Source organism: Rhinoderma darwinii, chromosome 6 (genome assembly GCF_050947455.1).
Source record: "Rhinoderma darwinii isolate aRhiDar2 chromosome 6, aRhiDar2.hap1, whole genome shotgun sequence".
Classification (NCBI taxonomy): domain Eukaryota; kingdom Metazoa; phylum Chordata; class Amphibia; order Anura; family Rhinodermatidae; genus Rhinoderma; species Rhinoderma darwinii.
This window is the reverse complement of record NC_134692.1, coordinates 32,380,875-32,405,725: the sequence shown is the minus strand read 5'-3', so window position 1 is coordinate 32,405,725 and position 24,851 is coordinate 32,380,875. Positions and strand designations below refer to the sequence as shown.

At 40.3% G+C, this 24,851-nt stretch overlaps 1 protein-coding gene across 2 annotated transcripts in view; it reads left to right on the top strand.

The window, feature by feature from the left end:
• Window positions 1-24,851, top strand: part of SLC25A12 (solute carrier family 25 member 12) — a 132,853-nt gene that overhangs the window by 74,946 nt on the left and 33,056 nt on the right. For both annotated transcript variants that reach the window (XM_075829454.1, XM_075829452.1), the window contains exons 10-11: window positions 6,285-6,369; window positions 7,561-7,713. In XM_075829454.1, coding sequence (XP_075685569.1) covers window positions 6,285-6,369; window positions 7,561-7,713 — 238 coding nt within the window. The remainder of the gene's footprint in view (window positions 1-6,284; window positions 6,370-7,560; window positions 7,714-24,851) is intronic.

The window sequence follows — 24,851 nt, the reverse complement described above, 5'->3', positions numbered from 1 at the left end:
AGGTAAACACTGAAAAAATTACTTTTGGTGTAATCTATAGACCCCCCAATATAACTGAGGAGATGGAAGTTCAGCTATATAAACAGATGGAGCGGGCTGCACAGGCGGGTACTGTAGTGATAATGGGAGATTTTAATTTCCGGGATATTAATTGGTGTCATGGTTCAGCTTCAACTGCAAAGGGGAGACATTTCCTCAACCTGTTGCAGGAAAATTTTATGGGCCAGTTTGTGGAAGACCCGACTAGAGGTGAAGCTCTGTTGGATCTGGTCATTTCTAATAATGCAGAGCTTGTTGGGAATGTCAATGTTCGTGAAAACCTCGGTAACAGTGATCATAATATAGTTACATTTTACCTATACTGTAAAAAACAAACGCAGGCTGGGAGGGCAAAAACATTTAATTTTAAGAAAGCCAATTTCCCCAGGATGAGGGCTGCAATTCAGGATATAGACTGGGAAGAACTAATGTCAAATAATGGAACAAATGATAAATGGGAGATTTTCAAATCTACTTTGAGTTATTATAGTGCAAAATTTATTCCTATAGGTAACAAGTATAAACGACTCAAATTAAACCCCACATGGCTTACACCTTCTGTGAAAGGGGCAATACACGACAAAAAAAGGGCATTTAAAAAATACAAATCTGAGGGTACAGCTGTAGCCTTTGTAAAATATAAAGAGCTTAATAAAATCTGTAAAAATGTAATAAAATTAGCAAAAATACAAAATGAAAGGCAGGTGGCCAAGGATAGTAAAACAAATCCTAAAAAATTCTTCAAGTATATAAATGCTAAAAAGCCAAGGTCTGAACATGTAGGACCCCTAGATAGTGGTAATGGGGAGTTGGTCACAGGGGATCAAGAGAAGGCAGAGTTACTAAATGGGTTCTTTAGCTCTGTATATACAACAGAAGAAAGGGCAGCTGATGTAGCCGCTGCCGGTGCTGTTAATATATCAGTTGATATACTGAATTGGATGAATGTAGATATGGTCCAAGCTAAATTAAATAAAATAAATGTGCACAAGGCCCCGGGACCAGATGGGTTACACCCTAGAATTCTTAAAGAGCTTAGTTCAGTTATTTCTGTCCCCTTTTCATAATATTCAGAGAATCTCTAGTGACTGGTATAGTGCCAAGGGACTGGCGCAGCGCAAATGTGGTGCCTATTTTCAAAAAGGGCTCTAGGTCTTCCCCGGGTAATTATAGACCAGTAAGCTTAACATCCATCGTGGGGAAAATGTTTGAGGGGCTATTGAGGGACTATATACAGGATTATGTGACAATAAATAGCATTATAAGTGACAGCCAGCACGGTTTTACTAAGGACAGAAGTTGTCAAACTAACCTAATCTGTTTTTATGAAGAGGTGAGCAGAAGTCTAGACAGAGGGGCCGCTGTGGATTTAGTGTTTTTGGACTTTGCAAAGGCATTTGACACTGTCCCCCATAGACGCCTAATGGGTAAATTAAGGACTATAGGTTTAGAAAATATAGTTTGTAATTGGATTGAGAATTGGCTCAAGGACCGTATCCAGAGAGTTGTGGTAAATGATTCCTACTCTGAATGGTCCCCGGTAATAAGTGCTGGGACCACTATTATTCAACTTATTTATTAATGATATAGAAGATGGGATTAATAGCACTATTTCTATTTTTGCAGATGACACCAAGCTATGTAATATAGTTCAGTCTATGGAAGATGTTCATGAATTGCAGGCAGATTTAAACAAACTAAGTGTTTGGGCGTCCACTTGGCAGATGAAGTTGAATGTAGATAAATGTAAAGTTATGCATCTGGGTACCAACAACCTGCATGCATCATATGTCCTAGGGGGAGCTACACTGGCGGATTCACTTGTTGAGAAGGATCTGGGTGTTCTTGTAAATCATAAACTCAATAACAGCATGCAGTGTCAATCAGCTGCTTCAAAGGCCAGCAGGATATTGTCGTGTATTAAAAGAGGCATGGACTCACGGGACAGGGATGTAATATTACCACTTTACAAAGCATTAGTGAGGCCTCATTTACAATATGCAGTTCAGTTCTGGGCTTCAGTTCATAGAAAGGATGCCCTGGAGTTGGAAAAAATACAAAGAAGAGCAACGAAGCTAATTAGGGGCATGGAGAATTTAAGTTATGAGGAAAGATTGAAAGAACTAAACCTATTTAGCCTTGAAAAAAGACGACTAAGGGGGGACATGATTAACTTATATAAATATATTAATGGCACATACAAAAAATATGGTGAAATCCTGTTCCTTGTAAAACCCCCTCAAAAAACAAGGGGGCACTCCCTCCGTCTGGAGAAAAAAAGGTTCAAGCTGCAGAGGCGACAAGGCTTCTTTACCGTGAGAACTGTGAATCTATGGAATAGCCGACCGCAGGAGCCGTCACAGCAGGGACAGTAGATGGCTTTAAAAAAGAGTTAGATAATTTCCTAGAACAAAAAAATATTAGCTCCTATGTGTAGAAATTTTTCCTTCCCTTTTCCCGTCCCTTGGTTGAACTTGATGGACATGTGTCTTTTTTCAGCCGTACTAACTATGTAACTATGTAACAGGAGTAGTGCTGTGTTTTTTGTTTGGGGGGGGGGGGGTGGAGACAGTTTTTCTAATCTCAAATAACCCCTTTTAAATGACCATCTCATCTCTGCTACATCTGTACATCTCAGTGTAGGTCAGTTTGATCCAATGTCAAAATGTGACCACATATGGCCAGCTTTATACCAGAGACAACTGGTTTGTAATCAAGAATACATCGTAATAATTTCTTCTTCATTGATATAAGTTTTACCTGCCATATTTATTCATTTCCTTATGTGACCTCCTTACAGATGCTTTCCATGTTTATTTTTGAGGTTTTAGAAGTACACAGGCTCCACTGATCTACACCAGCTAACCAAATATTGTGTCTTATCTGCTACTATTAAATTGGACAAGACATATCCTTCAAAGAAAATTACAGTATTTAACAGTATAGAAGTTTTAGCCAGGAAAGTGATTTCAGACAATGCAGAGTATAATCCTCTGGTTTCTGTGTGACCGGAGGAAGCTTACAAGGTAGGGAATTGTCTTTGCAAGGGATAAAGATAAACAGGTGCGTCTAAGACGGGGAATCCTCCTCGGAAATGAAGAAACCGGCATGTCTGCCTCTTCAGATCACCTCCCATAACTGCCAGGCAGCCATAGCTCAAACTACAAGAGACAGTCTTGCTTATTGTGGGATGTCTGGCTACAGTTAGTCTGTATTTTTTAAACTGCATTGTTTTTTAATCCTTATAAAATATTTCAAGGAATACTATAGCCCAAATGTGAAACAAAAGACTAACTGTTGATATCAGGAATTCGCAGAAGTAATGGCACTAAATATTGTATTGCTAAAAGAGTAGTAGGTGCTCGGTGCTTACTCTCAGCAGGTACAGGTATGTTTAAAAAACAAGGAGAATACCTGCACCTGTTTATGGGGAGGTTGAGGGACAGAGCTATTGGCCTAATGAGTCTTTACCTGACAGTAATCTCATGCGTATCGCCATCTTACCGTTTCTGGCAGCGGATTATTTCCTGCAAGGACAAAGGATCGGGCACTTTGAAAACTACCATGCCAGATCCTTCATTCATCCAACATCTTTCGGCAGGGGGACTGTTGCAAAGCCATCATTTAGATCTTGACCCGAAATTGGCAGGTTTGGCCAAACTCTGTGTATGGCCAGCTTTGTAGCAGGGGTGCAGATGTAGCAGTCAAACTCTGGCCTTGGGTCCTAAAGAGGAGGTGAAAGGCTCCTCTGCCACCTATTGAGACACACCAGTATTATAAATGGCACATGATCGATGGGGGCTCTGTAACAGATTTTGCATCGGGCCCCTGGAGCTTCAAGTTACGCCTTTGCAGCTTTACTCTTATGTGGCAATGTGGCCTCCTTAGGCATTAGAGTCTTCTGTCCGACTGCAACCTTTGCAGCCCTTAAGCCTCCCTCACATATGCGATGGAGGTTCCGTTAGGGGCCTCCATCACAGATCTGGCCAAAAATACCGGAAACAATAGTTCTAGTGTTTCCAGTAAAACCACAGACACCCCAACGGAAACCTGACCGGCCGCCCGGCCGCCGGTGGTGTCTGTCGTGCGGAAAGCCAAACGCAGGTGTGAACCAAGCCTTATAGCTATGCCACTGTCTATACTATTTATTTTAAAAAAATGATTTCTTAAGCCCAATACAGATATTTTTTATTATTAATAGCAGAATTCAATATTACATGAATGAAGCGTAGATAAAGATCTTCGTGGCTTTTCTAGCGGGTGTTCCTGTGCCTATAGTGAGAGGTTAAACATATTACGAAAAACGTGCAACAAAGGGCTAGTGACACTGCAACTCTACAGCTATCATCAGGAGAGCGGGTTTTAATCCCTCTCTGAAAACATAATTATACGTGGCCTTTTGAACTTTTGCAATTATCTTTGTTAGTTAGCAAGTGCTGGAGCAAGCTTTGCCAGGGTAGAGCTCCGCTGATGGCAGCCTGTCCGTATTGAGTGAACTCCCTTACAGCTGAACTCTTCAAGCTTGACTCGGCCTGATAAAACTAGTGGGGCATATGTAAAGGAGCTGTCATCGCTCAGATCACATTGATTTAAAGAGCAGCCATGTAACCTTTCGTTTCCTATACTTGATGTTTGATGTGAATATTAATAGCAATATATAAATAGTTCTCCTTTTTTATCTTTGAGAATTTGTATTAATCACCTTTTTTGCATTAACAAATCTTTTATAACATAAAATAATTTAGGTTATTTATTCGGAATAGCATGGGTCTATCTGTGCAAAAGGAGTAAACTGTGTACTGTCAATAACAGGATCAAGATTTGTATGATTATTATTTATTGCTGCACGATCACAGGTTTTGGGATTCTATCATTCTGGGTACGGGAGCTCTGGAGACGAGCAGGGCGCTCTGTCACCTACTGAAGAGTTACGAGCAGCCGGCAGCACAGACTTTACACAGACTCTACAGCTCCAAATACGTCCGTAATGGACGCAGCGAAAAGCACCTGCACTTGCCATTACGTCTGAAATTCCGGAGCTGTTTTCAGGAGAAAACAGCTCCGTAATTTCAGCCGTAACGGAGGCTGCCGTGTGAACATACCCTTATAGTTTTTCACCGAAAGTGGAGGTACGCTCTATGCACACAATACTTTTAATATACCACTTTCAAATACCGTATTCTGAATTAATAGAGAAGGGTCCCTCATTCAGGACCTTCACCATTTGGCCGGAGCAGAGAGCGACTGCACAGAGTACCTCTTTCTCAGGAGGAGCCAGGACGTCCATGCATTACATTGACAGCCCATTGATTGTGAGGGGCACCTTGTAATAGTTCATTTTATCTGTGGTGGGGCTGTTGTCAGATCTGTGTGTCTCTGATTTCATACAGAAGCACACAGAGGTTTTTTTTCTCACAGATTCATATAGTTCTATGGACCCCCACTGGCTGCACTAGTGACATTTTGTGTTTTTTTTTTTTTTATAAAGGATGTAAAACGACTTTTATCTTTACTAGGTTTTATTGAAACGTATTTTGGTAGTCTCTGGTGCAGTTCAGAACTGAAGTGTCTATTTTCGGGTGGTTTCTTTTATGTATTTTTATTTTCTGTTAAAGAGACGGTTCTAGGAAATATTCCTAGAACTCCTTCTATGGGGAAAAAACAAAACACTTTATGTCATAAGCTACACAAATAAATAAAAACAAAATGAAGGATTTACTAGTCATTTACAGCTAACACAAAATGCAAATTCACCCATTTTAACTTCTGTATACAATCCCCTCCCCCCCCCCACAAGAATTGTTAGAAAATATGGATTTTGTGGACCTAATTAGTTACATAATATATTCAAATAATATTCCATATTCTGGGAAATATGTGTAATGTATCACGTCACTCTAAGTGACATTCTTATCCCATCCAACCTGATATGTTGTGTTCTCCATGCCACAGTGGGCTTTATTTTCATATGTGTCTAATTACAATACACTACAGCACATATCATTACTTTTTACTTTTTCTATCTCTCTCTATATATATATATATATATATATATTTTATTTTTTCTTAGTTTGTACCATGTATAATGTTATTAGACAACAGACATGGCTTTCTATAGAAGTCCCACTTTTAATATAATGCCAAAACTGTAATGGTAATAGACCCCATTGTTAATGATTTGCTGCACTATAAAATGTTCCATTTTCAACATTTTCCCATAAACTCTTCCGTATTCTCTCCTATAGCAATCCTACAGTGACATCGGTAGGCCCATCTGGCTCCAGGTTGCTGAGTCTGCCTACAGATTCTCATTGGGCTCAATTGCTGGAGGTGAGTGATATGTCTGCATGCTTGGGTTAATGTAATATTATCTCTTCAGAGCGGCTCAGATCAGCGAAGGTGCATTGCATTGTTCAATCGAGCATAAACTGGAGGCCTTTTTTTTTTTTGGCCACGATCACAAGGCCCCGCCAGTACGGCAGTTCTACCTCTGGCTCCAGACAGTCTTGAGAGTAGGACTTCCATAATAACACAGTACTTCCAGATACAGTACTCTCCGCTCACGTTAATTATGTGCGGTGGCAGTAGTACAAGCAAATGAAAACCAAAGATGAAAGAAGGGAGAAACATGGAGAATTTAAACAATTAAAAGGAAGGTGAAATTAAATCAAATTCAATTAAATGTTTATTAAAAAGACATTTTATAGTATTTTACTGTCCTAAAAATAATGTCAGAGAAAATTAATGTAAAAAGCTGCACTTTCTTTAAAAATAACATCTACTTTCTATAAACAGATTTTAATACAAAAATATATTTAAAAACTAAACATTGAAATGTTAATTGTTGTATGGCCAGGTTAAAGGTAAATGTAACCTTTAAAGATAATAGGGAATTGCTATTTCAGTCCTGTGGAGCATTTCTTCTTAGGACTGCATTAAAAGATTGCTAATGTTTAGGTGTATTTATAGATAATGTAATGGATGGATTTATGTATAATGTGTAATACTCACATCCTAACTCACTCATAGGGGCTCCCACTCATAGGGGTTCACCGGCCACCCGCAGCTCTCCAATGTGAAAGCCCTGACAAACAGATTCCTATATCTCGGCATGCTGTAGGAACGTATTAAAAAATAATCTGCCTAAAGCCTCATGTATGGAGGCACACGGGGCAATGGTTCTAGGGGAGAATACCTCCATAATACGGAATGCTACAAATTTTTGACACGTATTTGACAAAAATTTATTTTCATATAAAGTAAGAGGCATACAGAGGTAGAGTTTGCCCCAATAGATTGCTGTGGGTATTACAGATCCATATAACACGGAGGTAGTGAGGAGCCATTATACGGCCATGTGCATGAGGCTTTAGACTGTCAGCAGAGGTGAATTTTACATGTTTTTTTAGTGCCCTGGACATCGTTTTTAGCGTTCTTCAGTTACTAATATTATATAAAGGAATTGCTGTGTTTGCATATTAGCATTAAAGATATATATTCATTTTCTTATCCTGTTTACAGCGGTGGGAGCTACAGCTGTTTACCCTATTGACCTTGTGAAGACTCGAATGCAGAACCAACGATCCTCCTTTGTTGGAGAGCTGATGTATAAAAGCAGTTTTGACTGCTTTAAGAAAGTATTGCGCTATGAGGGCTTTTTTGGACTTTATAGAGGTATGTCTTCTATTGTCAATCCACAGCCTAATGTTACTTTTTTCCACTAATTGGTGTTAATGTAACTTATGCCAATGTTAAACTGTGTTGAGAACAAAACTGCATCAGTACTTTTCAAGTACAGCTACTTAAAGTGTGTATCTAACAGAACGCTGGCACTGTGTGTATCTCCAACCCATTTCTGTGTGTATTCACCCATTTGGGGTTGGGGAGTGCATTCAGAGTTAACCTTCTGGCAGGGTCGTTGGGATGACCAAAACGAGCCGGACAATTTTCAAATTTCAAAGAACTATTGGCAATTGGTCTAGCACTCAGAGTTGTAGGTCCTCCACTAGGGGGAAGACATGTGAAACTGTACTTAGACAATACAACAGCGGTGGCATACATCAACCAGCTCAGTTCAGGTACGCCTCCCCCCCATACTTGATCCCCAAAGGATTAAAAGAGAAAAGGGAAGAAGGAGCAGCAATAATCCTAATTGCCCATTGTTGGCCAAAGAGGCCTTGGTTCATCTGTCTGCAGGCCCTTTTGGTTGACCAACCAATTGTTCTCCTTGTGACAAAGAACCTTCTAGTTCAGGGTCCCCTGCTATAGCCTCATTTACGCCAATTACATCTCAGGGCATGGAATTTGAGAGGCAAATCCTATCTAGAAGAGGTTTTTCAGAGAAAATAGTTTCCACCTTGCTTGCTAGTAAAAAGAAAGTCACTTCTAACATTTACCTAAAAGTTTGGAAGACCTTTATCAACTATGTGGGAGAAGAACCAGACCCTCTAGGGGTCCTAGACATCCCTGTAATCCTGGATTTCCTTCAGGCGGGTTTAGATAATCATATAAGACCAAGCACTCTTAAAGTGCAGATTGTGGCACTTAGTTCCTTTTACAATGTGAGACTGCCAGTTCATCCCTGGGTGAAGAGGTTTATTACTGCTTCTTTCATATAATATCCCTCTGTTAGATCGGTGGTTCTTCCCTGGGTTTTTAATGTGGTTCTTTCTGATATGTCACAGCATCCTTTTGAACCTATTGAGGTTTCTATCAGAATGTTGACCCTTAAATTGACTTTTTTGTTAGCGATCACCGCGACTAGGAGAGTGTCAGTGGTTCAGGCCTTTTCAGCTTTTGTCCCTAATACCACCTAAAGTTTTAATTAATCCTCTCCCTTCCTTTTTACCTAAGGTAGTGTAAGATTTCCACAGGAACCAGGAGGTAGTGTTGCCTTCTTTCTACCCTCATCCCAAGAATTCGAAAAAAGAAAAGATTTACTCAGATACGTAACTTGAAGCTCCTGGGCCCCAATGCATAAAATCTATAACAGGGCCCCCACCTACCATATATCTATTATAATACTAGTGTCTTCTCATGTGACTGAGGGGCTTTTGGGCCCCCGTCAGGCTCCAGGGCCCGGATGTGACTGCTACCTCTGCACTCCCTATAGCTATGCCCCTAGATTCACTTATTAGATGTGAGTAGGTGTCAGATTTCTTATCTTGATGCCACTTCCAATTGAAGAACGTGTGAGAACCTATCACTCCAGTTTCAGGGAATTTGTAAGGGTTATAAGACTTCCTCTGGTTCGGTAGCTAGATGGATTAAACTATCCATTCACTCTGCCTATACGTCCATTGCGTTAGACCCCGCTAGAGGATTTGGTGCCCACTCTATTAGAGCAGTGGCCACCTCATGGGCAGAGAGAGCAGTCACTTCACTTCCAATCCTATAATGCATCTACATGCAGTTCTCCCCATAACTTCTTTAGATATAGTTTGCCCTTCATCTTGACCTTGCCTTTTAGAGAAAGGTTCTGCAGGCTGTAGTCCCTCCTAAGAGTTTATTTTTATAGTTTAAATTGGCATTGGGAGAGCTATAATTACTTTTATCGGTAATTGTTTCTTTGGAGCAAATGACATCACCCCAATATTTTCCCACTATTAATTTTGTCTAAAAATGATGTATGACCAGATCCTAGTCTGTAAAGGATCTTATATAGAGAATGGCAAAAGCCCTCAAAATTTGTCAATATGACAATGAGGAACCACACAGGGTGTATACCACCAGTAAATAGAGAGTGGAAAAGTGTGTGGAGGTATAACAATAGTAAACAAAATAAATTCTTTATTAATTTTAGATAATTGATTAAAAATATTAACAGTCAGCATATATTGAATTATTGCAGAGACCCCTATTGTTCTGCATTGGAGGGAAACAATCAAGCCTAAATACTGATATATGCCCAACCTTGCTGTACTTTAGTCATCTATTGATATTGGCTATTAATGCACCTGGCATCAACAATTTGAAACCAATACTCTGATTTCCCCCCTGACTATTTATGAATGGGCAGATTGAGTGGTAGTTCTGTCAGTGGGCCGATCTCCCTGTAATGTGTGCTGCCAATAGCGCTCTGGTTGTATACCAGAGCACAGAAAAACCACTGATAACCAGCGCTGTTCTTCCTCCGCTCGTGTGCTGAAAGGGGGAAGCGTGATAGCGATGGGAAAGGCAGCCTGGGTGAGTCACTAGAGGGCAGGGCTTATTTTTTGCGGGACGAACTTTAGTTTTTATTGCCACCGTTTTTTGGTACATAGACAACGTTCTGTTTTTTTTTTTTTGTTTTTTTTTTTGTTGTTTTCTTTACGCCGTGCAATTAATTAATAACTATTGTAATAGTTCGGACTTTTACAGATGCATCAATACCAATTTTTATTTTTGACATTCTGCTCGGTGGAAAATGGGAAAATGTTTTTGTATTTTTTTACACTCCTGAAAATTTATCTAACCCTTTTTTACACATTTTGGACCAGCGAGCGTTAGAATGCTTTGCTGTATATTGTCATTTTTACAGGCCCCTGCAAAGCCCTGCCGGAGGCATGGTCTAGTCGAGGTAGACACAAGGCAGACCTAGGCGCCTTCATTAGGCCACTTCCTGATTACATGGTCGGGACGCGGTCGGGAGTTACGGAAACAGCGTAACTCGCTGAGCTACACTGTTTCCGTAACTCCCATGGTAGTGAATGGCAGTAACGGAAGCAGCGTAGCATGGTCCCAGTGGTGGAACCCTAAGCTATCTGATATTTATGACATACAATGTAAATATGGCATAAATATCCCTCATGGGAAAACCCCATTAACTAGTTAAACGGCCAGGAATATCGCAATCGCTTTTCCTGGCCGTTAGAGCAGCGTGTCAGTTGTAAAACACAGCTGACACCTGCAGTGTATCGAGCGGGCTCCGCGCGTGAGCCCGCTCCAAACATCACTTTCCCTCCGCTTCATGACGTGCCGGCACGTCATGGGGCGGGAAGGGGTTAAGGAAGAGATCAGGGGGTCTGTCGCAGCCAGGCCCCTTGACTGCCGACTATAAGTCGCAGGAACTTTTTAGCAAGACTTATTCTTGCGAAAAAGTGCGTCTTATTGTCCGAAAACTACGGAAATTGCCCAGCTTTAGCTGCCATTAGTTAAGGTTACCGGCATGGAAGTCGTTTGCGAAGCATAACATTGTTCTATTTCGTTGATGCGATTCTTCGAGAAACTTGCTCTTTTTAATGTCAATGCTCTTCATAAATTCATCGAACTATTTTTGAACTGTGCTTATATATATTTACTATATTTAGAAATGATTGGTGTGTATACCGCATATCTTTTTGAGGTGCATAATGAATTTTATTGTTCTGCCCTGCATCATTGGCTGTTGTGGTGATGACAAAAGAGTTCAGACTACACTGACTGTGTTCCTCAGAGCAACGTTAATGGACGGCGTGGGAGTGCTTGAAAAGCTACAGAGCTCTATGTAGCCTAGTGCATTCACATGTGCGTGTATTGGGTGGAAGTGGGAATAATGAATAGAAAGTCTTATTTTGTTTTATAAGCTTTAATACTGTTGTATAATATTCATGACAATGGTAATAAATGTGCCATTAAATATACATTGTAACCTATTTACTTGAAGTAGCTTTTGTTATGTGTTTTATTAACCTAATTTTACGTTTGGGTTTCTTTAATACTAAAAGTTTTTGAAAAAGTTGATATTTTATTACTTTATATAATGAAGTATTGTAATGCAATCTAAATGATAATAAAAATAATCTACACTGTATGGCCAATAGTATGTGGACCCCCCTCCAAATTATTGTGTTCAGAGGGAATTTATCAAACACTCTGCACCAGTTAAAAACATTGCAAAAATTTTTTTGGGCCTTTAAATAAGAGTGGGTGGGGCTTAGCTGAAGTAGCAGGGCCACCCACATCCCGACATATTTACTATAATTTACGCCAGAAATTTACGTGAATTATAGCCAAAGTCTGTCGCAGCTCATTCTCATTCTCTGGCCAGAGATGTCCAGAGAATTTATCAAGATAAATAGGTGCAATCATATTTCAGTACACTTTGGAATATGAAACGCCAGTCTTATCAAATTCCCCCGAGATGTTTCAGCCACACACATTGCAAACAGGTGCATAAAATCAAGCACACAGTCAGGCAATCTCCATAGACAAACATCGAAAGTAGTTTGATTCATACTGAAGAGCTCTTTGCCACGTGAGATTATTTTTTCTATGCTAGATCTACCCCGGTCGTCTGAAAGTGTTATTATTGTGAAGTGGAAGCAGCTAGGAAGAACAACTGCTCAGCCACACCTTTGAAAACTTTTTTTAAAAATAAAACAGTGGATCAATGTGATTGATGCAACTTTCTAATTACTTATTACAAATAATTGTAACTTTTTGAGATACAGCTGCTTTGTATTCTGTATACATTTTTATTTTTATTTTTTTCCTGTATTCAGAGCAGCTGTATTTAGCGCTGAAGCCTGTATCCGTCAGGTCTGCGGAACTGACGGACTCAGTGACCGTGTGTTCTGCGTGTCTCTGACATTCAGGATCGAGCTGTTACCAATCACATCTAAGTTCACAACTTAGATGTAATGGATAGCAGGTCTCAGCACACGATACAGCTGCTATCAGCTACAGGAAAAACTAAAAATTATTTTTAATAAAAAGATATTACAAAGTTGCACCAATCACACTGATGCACTGTTTTATTTAAAAACAAAAAACAAAAAAACAATTGTTTTCAAAGGTGTACATAGCCTTTAAAGTATATATTGATTGATGAATAAAATTAGCACCTATCCTTGTTATGGCTTATTATCATCATATAGGCTGATTCCAAATTCCCTACACATAAGGAATAATTGGCCTTTCGGGGTTTCTTATTTGGTGGCCTCCGAGATCCCTAAACTTCCGCCTTCTCGATTTTCACTTGAAGGCCATGGTGTACCAGGAAAAGATACAAAACATGAATTACCTAAAGAATTGCATTTGCAATCACAAGCAGAACACTAGATGTGTTAACGTGAGTTCTCCATGAGTGGGAGAGATACATCAGTAAGTTTTTTCAAAGTTATAGCAACCATGCGGAGATTGGTTTGTGAATAAAAGGGACCGTAGACTTTAGTCACCCTATATTATAGCATTAAAACTTGCATATAAGCCTATCTCAACGACCAAAACATTAACTCTTGGTATAAATTATCACTTAATGAGAACCCCAATTATCCTGGCAGTGGGTATCTTCATGTGCAGATGTGCGCACCTATGATATATACTCTCAATGCTCTTTCTACGTTCATTGGGTACAAGATTGAAGTTCTAAATTGTATTTTCTAGGCTTCTGGTACAGAAGGGGTCTGTTGTCATACAGGAGATGAGAAGGGGTGTGATAGCACTTTGTGACTTGTCTCCCTCATAATATTCAGTGGGTGTTCTCTTATAACGGTTCACAGACCATGGAGGGAGGATCGCTTTCTTTGTATTCTCTTCAACTCCCCTTGCATCTAATAACTACCTTTCTCCTACACAGAAGTCTTTTAAATTACTGACATGGGGATGGAAATCGAGGCAGTTTCATTATCTATTGGCTGGTTTCCTCTTAGTAAATGTTAAAAGAAAACGCTCATCCCTCTCTTGTCCTTAGTACGTCAGGGATTTGTTATTTATATGCTCCGTGAATGGAAGCCAGGAAATCAGTATTCACCGGTAGACAACGTCAAATCAATTTCACTTACTCGTTGTGGATTCCTGGTTCTGAGGATGTAATGGGTGTATCTATAGGTTTTTAAACAAAAGTGCAATGCACTTCGGGAGAGATTGATTGCCTGTCGTTTTAAGTTGTTTTTTTTTTTTCATGATAGAAATGACACAGTTTATAGACTTAAGGTTTGCCATACATACATTCTGATATTTTTGCCCTGAACTCTCTGCATTGGTTTACCTATAATAACCAGGTATCTGTATATCTTTGCATACAGGCAGTTTAGTGAGCAAATTAAAAAAAAATCCGGGTCCACCTTTTGGCTCTACTACTTATGAAAAGGCACCCTGGTCCTTTTTAATGTGTATTATGAAAAAAAGGACACGGCTGATAATAATACATCTTAGGCTCTGTTCACATCTGGGTTGGAGGCTCCATTCGGAGCACCTTTTTTCTCGTCATGGTGCCTGTTATCAACAAAAGCCACAACGCAAATGTGAAGACATGCTTACATATGTGTTTCCTTATAAAAACTGAAACAGTATTTCAGTTTTGTAAATGCATGAGTGTAAACAGTGGATATTATCATTCTGGTTGCCATGGCTACGTCCAGGAGCCTTTGTTTGAAAGTAAGAGACCATTAAAAATATATATGCATGTACCTATATGTATCCATGGCAAGCAGAATGAAGATCTGTTTGCTTTATACTGTTGCCTGTGTTCTGAAGACTAAAAAAACTCCAATAGGAAGGGCAAAAAGTTTGTATTGCATCATTTCAGATTTTAAATTATATGACTAAACAAAATTGTGAGGACCATTAAAAAGTTAATACAAGTTATAGTTCCTACAGTATGTTAATTGGCTAAAGAAAAAGTTTGTAGCCGATAATCAGTGGATTTATTAATGGGGGGTTGGGGGCAAGGAAGGAGAAGATGTCGTTACAAAAAAAATTATATTCCAGATTTGTGATTTTCACCATTTAATACAATTTTTCCTCTGGAAATCATTATGCCTCATTGACATTTGAGCAGAGTAGTGTGGTAGTGGGAGCGCTACTGCACTTGAAAAATTAGGCCAAAATTTCAAGTTAATGCAGACAATTTTTACAGTTATCATCGGAAACATCGTATTTTAGAGGGAGTGACACTTTTTTTGTGCGGTTTTTCCAGGATTTAAACAATTATGGCTGTCCTTAGTATAGTCCATAAATGTTTAATTGGTGGGGGACCGACCTCAGCAAAATGAAGGGACTCCTTTATTGTTTACACAGTCACAGTGGCTTTTCCATGCAGGCAGCTGGGCCTGGTACTGCATCTCAGGTTCATTTGAGTGAAAATTTTCTAGAAAATGTAAAAAATGGGATGGGGAAAAGCACAACACACTGTGTGCGAACATAGTAGGCACTATATTCTCATTTTTTTTCCCCCGTACGAATTAGAGCTAGAAAACTTCCATGTCCCTCCATTTAAATCAGAGGCGCACGGAGGTCCAGTATGGCCACATAGCCATCTGTAGGCTTCGTACATTAGGATCTGTACATCACCGATCCGTAATATGGTCCTGTGCAAGTGACATGATACAATCAGTGGGGAAAGCATGTTGACTATGCTGAGGCAGTAAGTGTCCCTACACCAGAAGCACCAGACGTGTCAACTACAAAAACGATAAGTGGCTATGTTCAAATTGTCATCTCCAATGACTTGTCAACTTTGTTTGCAGCTTTGTTCTCACCCGCTAAATAAAATATAATTTAACATTCTCTTTCTAATCCCCCTGTTACAACCATTTACGTGTTAGAAACGTCCTTGCTGAACCCTATATTGTCTACTTCCACATTAGTAGTAATCCGGCTTATGCTTTTCCTCCTATGATGACAAAATGCGCCCTCCTTCTCATTCCCCGTCCATCATTTGATAACCTGGAGGTAGGGAGGAAGGTTTAAATCACCAGGTAGTCAGACAGTACTTCTTTATATAATCCATAATCTGTATTGTGGATGTTATTATCAGTCCGCACCCCCTTCCTTTAACATATTTAATTGTCTTGAAACTCTTGGTTGTAATGGTATTGTTTCAAATTATCCAAAACCTTGATCTTCTATTCTTCAAAGAAGAGATTGTCCTGTTAATACTATGAGAAATAAAATGGCTTTACTTGTCCTGTGGATATATAGTTGACTGTTCAAACATATTTTTTTTTATTTTTCATTTTTTTTAGTATAACCATAATGTATAAGGACGTAGAGTATGAGGGAAGGAAACATAAACGCTGCATTTCAGATATTAAGTGAAAAAATGTTGTTTCATTTTCTCGGGTTGCACAATACACTTACTAGTTTTACCATGTAGCATATATATTTATATAGGTGTGTGTGTGTGTGTGTGTGTGTGTGTATATATATTGGCAGCTCTGGATGCGTAGTGAGCAGAGCCATATGCCCCTATGGCTAAGATGACACTTTTTTTTTATGCCCTAAAAGTTCAGGAAGCTGTGCTATGGGGAGCTGTTTGTTAGGGTACTCACACTGCAGAGCTGCTCTAGCTTTGTCTGTATCTGCTTTTGATATGGAGAGAACCCTTTGGTCATTGGTGAATGTTTTTTCCTGACCAACATGATAGTGGCCCCACAGTCTCCACGTGGAGTAAAAATAAACGTATTTCTGTTTTACTTTAAGAGTTGCTGTTTTGTTAGTCAGGGAAAGGAAATTTTAAATGATCAAAGTGTTTCCTAAGGAAAATAATATGAGGGGTTTAACATGGCTGAGGCATTCTGCAGATTGTACCATGTACCCGTTTATAGTTTATTAATTTGCCTCCAGTCCGGCCATTCCTCGACATTTTTTTGAAAATTAATGGTTAAAGGCACATACATTGCAAAATATCTGCCACAATATCTGTTGTTTATGTTAATGAGTAACAACGGAGAAACTAAAAATATGACCTCGACCATTTACGGCCAAAGGAACAATTCCCTATCATTAGAACAAATTTGTTGGTTTTTTTTTTGTCCCATAAACCTTATGTTCAAAGGATTGTAGTGGATAATGCCAATAAATTCCAAACCTTCCCGCAGTATGTAGGTGACAAGTTCACATGAGGTTCCTTAGGATTGTTGTTGCTATGAAAAGAATTCTTTTAATTCCGTTTAACAAAAATTGTAGGTGTTTTATGATTGAGTTGAAATGATTGTGTGACTCAATGATTTATTTTTTGCTAGCTGACGACATCTGCAGCACAGCTGGTAGGATGTATATACACTTTTTATTATAATTTATGATGTTTAGTATTACAAATACCAAGTACAGTAGGTATGTCTGTATTGTGTCAAATACTTTTGTGTCAAAAAAGACAAAAGTATAGTTGGTATGATACCTTTATTCGCTAACCATAAAAGTTCTATATGCGGCTTTCAGAGCACACAGGCTCCTTCTTCAGGCAAGGTAACAAATGAATGACTGAGAAATAAAAAAGCACAACATTTAAGATGTTACACAAAGACAATTAGTACATGAGGTGATACATCATTAAGATAAGCCGGGACAATAAAACTGAGGTTATAGGGGTGATGACTTAGGAGTTAAGGGATCGGAGGTCAGTCTGATGGGGGACGTGACGTGTGTCCATGTAGTGGCTCATAAATCCAGGTGTTAGATTGAGGCCTTGTGTCAATGACTGAAATTTTATCATCATCTTGAATTCCCAAATATTTCTTTCTCTGTTGTTTTTAAAATGACCCTTCAGAATGAGTACCTTTAAATCTACCAAACTGTGATCTGGTCCGGAGAAGTGTTTTCCCTCCGGTGTATCCACCTCCTGTTTTAGTGTATGTCTGTGAAGATTCATCCTGGTTTGTAGTTTTTGTATGGTTTCACCAATGTAGATTCCTTTATCTATGCACCTTGTACACAGGATCATGTACACTACATTGGAGGATGTACATGAGAACGTGCCAGTGATTTTATAGTCCTGCTGCGTGTTTGGTATCTGGATGGTGTTTGATGACAAGATGTTGGTACAGGTCTTGCACTTTCTACTGTTGCAAGGAAATGTGCCAGTCTCTGATGGTGATGAGCGGCACTTCTGACCAGGAGATTCCTTAGGTTTGGTGGTTGTTTGTATGCAAGGAGAGGTATAACCGGGAATATTTCCTTCAGTTGATTGTCTTTGTTAAAGAGGCTCTGTCACCACATTATAAGTGGCCTATCTTGTACATGATGTGATCGGCGCTGTAATGTAGATTACAGCAGTGTTATTTTATTTAGAAAAACTATCATTTTTGACGGAGTTATGACCTATATTAGCTTTATGCTAATTACTTTCTTAATGGACAACTGGGCGTGTTTTACTATATGACCAAGTGGTCGTTGTACAGAGAAGTGTATGACGCTGACCAATCAGCGTCATACACTTCTCCCCATTTACACAGCACATAGTGCTCTAACTAGATCACTATGTGCAGCCACATACACACACATTAACGTTACTCAAGTGTCCTGACAATGAATATACATTACCTCCAGCCAGGACGGGATGTCTATTCTGAATCCTGACACTTCCCTAATGTTTGTGTGAGATTTACAGCAAGGCAAGCGTAATCTCGTTTTAAATGACTGTATTCCTCAGTGATAGCAGGTGTTGTTTTCTGTCTTCGCTGTCTGAACAGATTCGTATGTACCGCAGAGCCTGGCTGTAGATGATGGATTTCTTTGTGTCTCGGATGGAAGCTGTTCCATCTCAGAAATGCTGGATGGCCTGTAGGTTTATGGTAGATAGTTGTTGTATGGTATTGCTTCTCATGTATATGGTCATGTCCAGGAAATGTATTTGACATATTGAGTAGTTGAGAGTGAGTTTGATGGTAGGATGGAACATGCTGAAGTTTTTGTGGAAAGAAAGAAGTTCATGTTCAGAGCCTGTCCACATTATCAGCAGGTCATCAATGTACCGGAAATATGCTAGAGGTTTAGTTGCACAGGTTGATAAAAACTCTTCTTCTAGTTTGGCCATGAACAGGTTAGCATATTGTGGTGACATTTTGCTACCCATAGCGCTTCCCATACACTGCAGATATATGGCTTTGTGAAATAAAAAATAATTGTGGAGTACGAACCTGATGAGTTGTAGGGCTGGCTCTGTCGCTAGATTGTTCTTTTGAAGAAAGTGTTGGCATGCTGCTATGCCATCCTCATGGGGATGTTATAATACATCAGTATTGTAAGAAAACCATATTATCTGCTGCTGGAAACCTAGGATACACTAAACAATCATTATTATGGCCGAGGAGAGACTCGGGCATTTAACACGTAGGACATTTTTACTGATCTTATCCTGACTCCTCTGATGCTCTTGTGCTGCATAGAAGACATGGACATTTCCTTCAGGTTCATAAAGTCTTTTAAAAATATCCAGGTTTGGATAGAATGTAAATCTCTGCATCTTCCATTGCTAGTTGAATAGACCTTTACATATACATGTTTGAAGTTGCCCATGTAAGCCTTATGAATACTAATGGACAGCCAATAAGAGTAAGATTTCACCTGGTTCCACTATTCTGTAGAAAACAAATACTATTGCTTCAGTTTTGTCGAGCCATCAGGTCTCCATAAAAAGGAAATATTGACACTACAAAGACTGCAGTTCCCACTTACCGGCAGCCGCGACCACAGGACTCTAAAACCTGGCCGGCGTCTCCTTCCTCAGAGACGCCGGTGCAAACTGCTCTCGCCTACTGCTGATGCCCATAGGGTGCACGCGCGCGCTCAACCCCAGTCTTAAAGGGCCAGCACGCACACCATAAACTTTGTCCCTTACCAATCCCAGCACAACCGGGACTTTAAAAAGAACCCTGGCCACTTCCACATTGCCTGAGCAATGTTGTATCTAACCCTGTGTTGGTCTGCAAAGGTTCCCAAGCATTATCCTGTATCCTATATCCAGTGTCTGTGTTCGGTGTCTAGTCCAGTTTCTGTGTCCGTGCCGTGTCCAGTGTCCAGTGTCCGTGACCACTTCAGTGTCCATGCCAAGTCCTGTGTCTGTGACGACTTTAGTATCTGTGCCCGTGCCAAGTCCAGTGTCTGTGGCGACTTCACTATCCATGTCTGTTCCAAGTCCAGTGTTCGTGACCACTTCAGTATCCGTGTCCTGTATCCGAAACAAGTCCTGTTGTCCAGCACAAGCCAGCTTCCGATAGTCCGGCACAAGCTAGCTTCCGATAGTCCGGCACAAGCCTTATCTGGCACAAGTAATCTACCCAGGTACTCTTGTTCTAAAGGCTATTATTGACTCTCATTTGACCAGCTGCTACTACGCTACGGCGGAGCAGCCCAGTGGGGCCACATACCCCACAGCTGTGACAACTGCATTCTGTATATCCTCTTTGAGTAGGCCTTCAACCTATACGTATTTTGGAATTGACTTACACATCTGATCTTAAATGGTGCAGAGCCAATGGCCCCATAGCTCTGGCGAGCCTTTAGGTTGGAGACATGTTGGTGCTGCTCTAAATTAATAATGATAAAGGGCTTCAAGATTGGGTGTCAAAAGACTATCATACATCTAAAAAGCTATTGTGGTAAGACCATCAAAACACCTGTCCCACTGCCCTTTCTAAGTCACCTGCCTTTTATGACTACATTGTACTGTTTGTTCCTTTTATGTAGGACACATAGCAATCTTCTTTTATTTTTTGCTGATATACAATGGCCAGATAAGTTTTTTTCTTTTTCAAAAAGTTGAATTTGCACCATTTTTTTCAGAAGGATTGTGGAGGATTAAAAAACATGGCTACTTTCTACCCAAAAAAAGTGCAACACCTCTTTATAGGCTGTGTGTGGTATTGCAGCTCACTTGCATTGAAGTGAAATAGGCTTAGCTGCAATACCATTTACAGTATGTGGACACGTGTGGTGCTATGTTTGGAAAAAAGCAGCCACGTTTTTCTAATTCTGGACAACACCTTTTAATATTTCATATTTTTTACTCATCTCGGCATATGGTATATATGCTCCCAGATTTCTCTATCTACTATATTTTGAACAGAGAAGATAAATATTCCTTAAAGGGGTTGTCCGAGATACCAACATTTTTTCAAAAACTCTGTCATACATTACCCCTTATACAGACAACCTAAATAAAGCATTATTTGAAAAAAAAATTCTACTTCGCACATTTCTGCTTTGAATTTAGCACAGCTTGTTTACATGCAGTTCAGCTCTGGTTTGTTGATCTTTCCTTGTTATGAAACTTTTTTCCCGTGCACGCTCATTGCAGGCTGCAATGAGCGTGCACGTACCTTCCAAGAGTTCATGTGAGCTGTCCTTGCTCCTCCCCGCTGACCTCCTTCACTGCACTTGTCTCCTTGCTGACATTCTTGAAGGATGATGAGCAAATGTTCTCCTCCCCATTATGTTTTTCACATTTATGTTTTCTTTCTCTTTTCAGGTCTATAAACCTCTTCGTGTCTCCCTCACCCTCGTCCACCCTCACCCTCGTCCACCCTCACCCTCGTCCACCCTCTTCTATCTCATGTCTCTCTCCACTAAGGCTATGTTCACACAGAGTTTTTTTGCCGGAGGAATATCTGCCTCAAAATTCCGTCTTGAAGTTTGAGGCAGATTTACCTCTCCCTGCACGTTGATTTTTGCGTCATTATTCCCGGAGTTTTTTGTGCGCTGTTTGCGGCTTTGTTTGCGGTTTTGTTTGCCGCTTTGTTCGGGCCGGTTTTCGCTTAGTTTATCTTGGCGTTTTTTGCTTGTTTGTTTGCGTCTTTTTTTGCTGTGTTTTCCGTTGCGTTTATCGTAGCCTTTTTCGTATCGTTTCTTTTTTTGCATCGTTGTTTGCGGCTATTTTTGCTGCGTTTTTCGTTGCGTCTTTCGTGGCGTTTTCCCAGTAGTTTTTCGCGGCGTTCTTTGCCTCTTTGTTTGCGGCTTTTTCCGCGATGTTTTCCGTGACGTTTATCGTAGCCTTTTTTGCGTCCTTTTTCGCCTCTTTTTTTTGCGTCGCTGTTTGCGTTTTTTTTTCTGCGTTTTTCGTTGCGTCTTTCGTGGCGTTTTTCGCGGCTTTATTTGCGATGTTTTTCGCGGCGTTTATCGTAGCCTTTTTGGCCTTGTTTTTGCGGCTTTTTTTGCTGCGTTTTTCGCGTCGTTTTCCGTCATGTTTTTCGCCCACGGCAATTGAGTGCCGCGGGCATAAAACAACGGAAATACGCTTTCTCTGCCTCCCATTGAATTCAATGGGAGGTCAGAGGCGTAAACGCCCGAAGATGGAGCATGTCGCTTCTTTTTCCCACGAGGCAGTTTTACTGCTCGCGGGAAAAAGATGCCGACGCCTCCCATTGAAATCAATGGTACGCATTTTCGGGCCGTTTTTTACAAGTTTTGCTACGCTGTTTCCGCTTAAAAAAAAACAGGCGGAAACATCCCCGTAATTTCAGCAGTTATGGACGCCCTCGTGTGAACATACCCTAACAATGTAGGCTTAGATACAGGACCCCAGAAGATCTTATCCAGTTCATGTCCGGGCTATTTTGCGCCTTCAGGACCAGACACCGTTTAGCCATTTTTAGCACGTGTTCGTTAAATGGCTATAACTTTTTTATTTGTTGGGCTAACGACGTGATTTTTGCGACGTTTTTTCCGTAGACAATACAGGTTTCATTTTTTATCGTTTTTATACACACCTTTTTTGCCATTTTAGAATTTTCTTTCATAAAGTTTGAAAATAATAGTAAAAAAAAAAGCTTTTTTACGTTTCAGCTATTTTTTTTTTTGCGTAATAACATAGTTTTACCCTAAAATAGACCTTTTATTTGTGATCGTCATTGTCTACTGTAAATTTTTATATATTACATGTCTATATTAGGGTAATTGGGTCAGCGCTAGCGTTACAACAATGATTGGCGGGGGGAACGGTATTTTTTTGGGGTGGGTATTTTATGTGTATTTATTATTGTATTTTTTTTTGCACTTTACTTTACTATTTTTTTTTTACTATGGTCTGTCCCCCAAAGGTCAGAAAAGACCTTTGGGGAACTTTATATATTTTTTTTCTTTCTTTTACATGTTTTTCCACTGTAACTGGAGCTGCACAGCAGCCCCAGTTACAGGGGAAATCAGCCCTCTCATAGTGACGATTGTCACTAATAGGGCTGTGCTGGGTCTAGTAAGACCCAGCAGCAGTCTGTCAGTAACGGCACCCGGTGATCATGTGACCACATGTGATCACATGATCACCGGGAGGAATAGAGACAGCGCCGCTGCTGCTGTCTCTATTCCTATACACAGCGTTCATTGAGCGCTATGTAAAAAGACATCGGAGAAGACAGAAGCAGCTAAAGCTGCTTCTATCCTCTCCTCAGGGTCCCCGGCAGTCACTGACAGCCGGAGACCCGACATTCAGCTGCCCGATCGCGCGGGCAGCAAGTTAAAACCCGAGCCGTAGAAAGTCTATGGCTCGGGTTTTAAGGACCCTGACCGCTGGCCGTAAAAATACAGCCAGCGGTCGGGAACCAGTTGTTAAACAGTGCACGGTGTCCCGCGGGCCGCAGATAACAGCCTCAAGGGCTGCATGCGACCCGTGTTCTGCATAGTGTTGTATAATTCCCTATCAAAGCCTACTATGTGTAGGCTTTGATAGGGGAAGAACTAAAAGTACAGATGCCACTGTACCTCTCTAGTCCGCGGGTGCCGTCCCTCTTCACTTTTTTCACTGTGAACACGCATAGGCGCGTTCACAGTGAAAAGATGCATAGGCTGGGCGGGCGGGCACGCGCAGAAACGTCACGTCTCCAGTGACGTGTCGTGTCCCATCCGAGGTCTCGCTGTGGCGAGACCATGTGATCGGGACACGACACGACAGTGGAGGAGGAAGAAAACGTGACGTCAGAAGACATGTGATCGGCAGAAAAGAGCTGCCAGAACGGAGAACAGAAGCAAGATTGCACAGGTAAGTATATTAGGGAATACTTAATGTGTGCATTGTGTGTTTAACTTTAAAATAAAAATATATCTCGGACAACCCCTTTAAGAAAATATTTTTGGCAGTGTTATCCTTCTCCCTACTAGGGTCCTTTCTAACTCCCAGATCTCCTGAACGTAGCGTGAAGGCAGCTTTTTACATCATCACTATCTAGCCCAGACTTATATCGAGACGCCGCCATTTATAGTAGGCTTTAAAGCAGCCGAATGTGTCTTACAACAATGCCGAACACTATGTACATTCAAGCATAGGATATTTCTATATTAATTTTTACTCTGCTTTATGAATTACGGCAGGGCTGAAAATTGTGTGATGAAATTCAAAACGTGCTAACTGATATAGCAGCACAATCTTACAGTCTTAAGAAGTCTATTCTTGGAGCAATATAGGTTGTCAGCAATAACAAATGAATATTCCATTTTTTTGGATGGGAAAAATTGATAATCCTCTCTAACCCCATTTAGGACAACTCCTATCTGTTTTTTGAATCAACACAATTTAGCAGAATTATTTAGGGCATACAGACATCAGGAAGGGGGTTTCACTCGCTCGGGGGCGACTCTATGAGCCAGTGCAATAATGTATGACTGGGACCCATGTAATACTACATTTACCCTGCAGCGAAGATCAGTGGCCCCCTTCAATAACAGCTAATCACCAAGGGTTAAAGAAGTCACACCTACTGCAATCAGCAGATCGCCAAGGTGGCTTCATTCTGAGGAGGGGACAAGCCACTGTGCCTTCGCCAGGGTCTTTAGGTACAGAACTAGGGCAGAAAACTGAATCTTTTCTCCTGCTGAAGGAAAGCCTAGTTACACCTCTAGATCATGATCATGATAATGTGTACATGTGTGTATGGTCTGAGTCCGTTCAAACTTATTTTTAAATATATGCAAATTTATGGATGTTGGATGTTTTTGTGTTAACGCTAATTTTTATTTATTGCCCTATATATATATATATATATATATATATCGCTATCCAATTCTGCAGTGGTGTACAGAGAATGCTCTTCCATATAATTCAACTATAAAGACAACCAGCAATCAGGGAGCTCTCTGAACACAGAATAGCTGCTCTCCATGTGGTACGACGTCAGAAACGTTTCTATTTAACAAACATCTGCAAT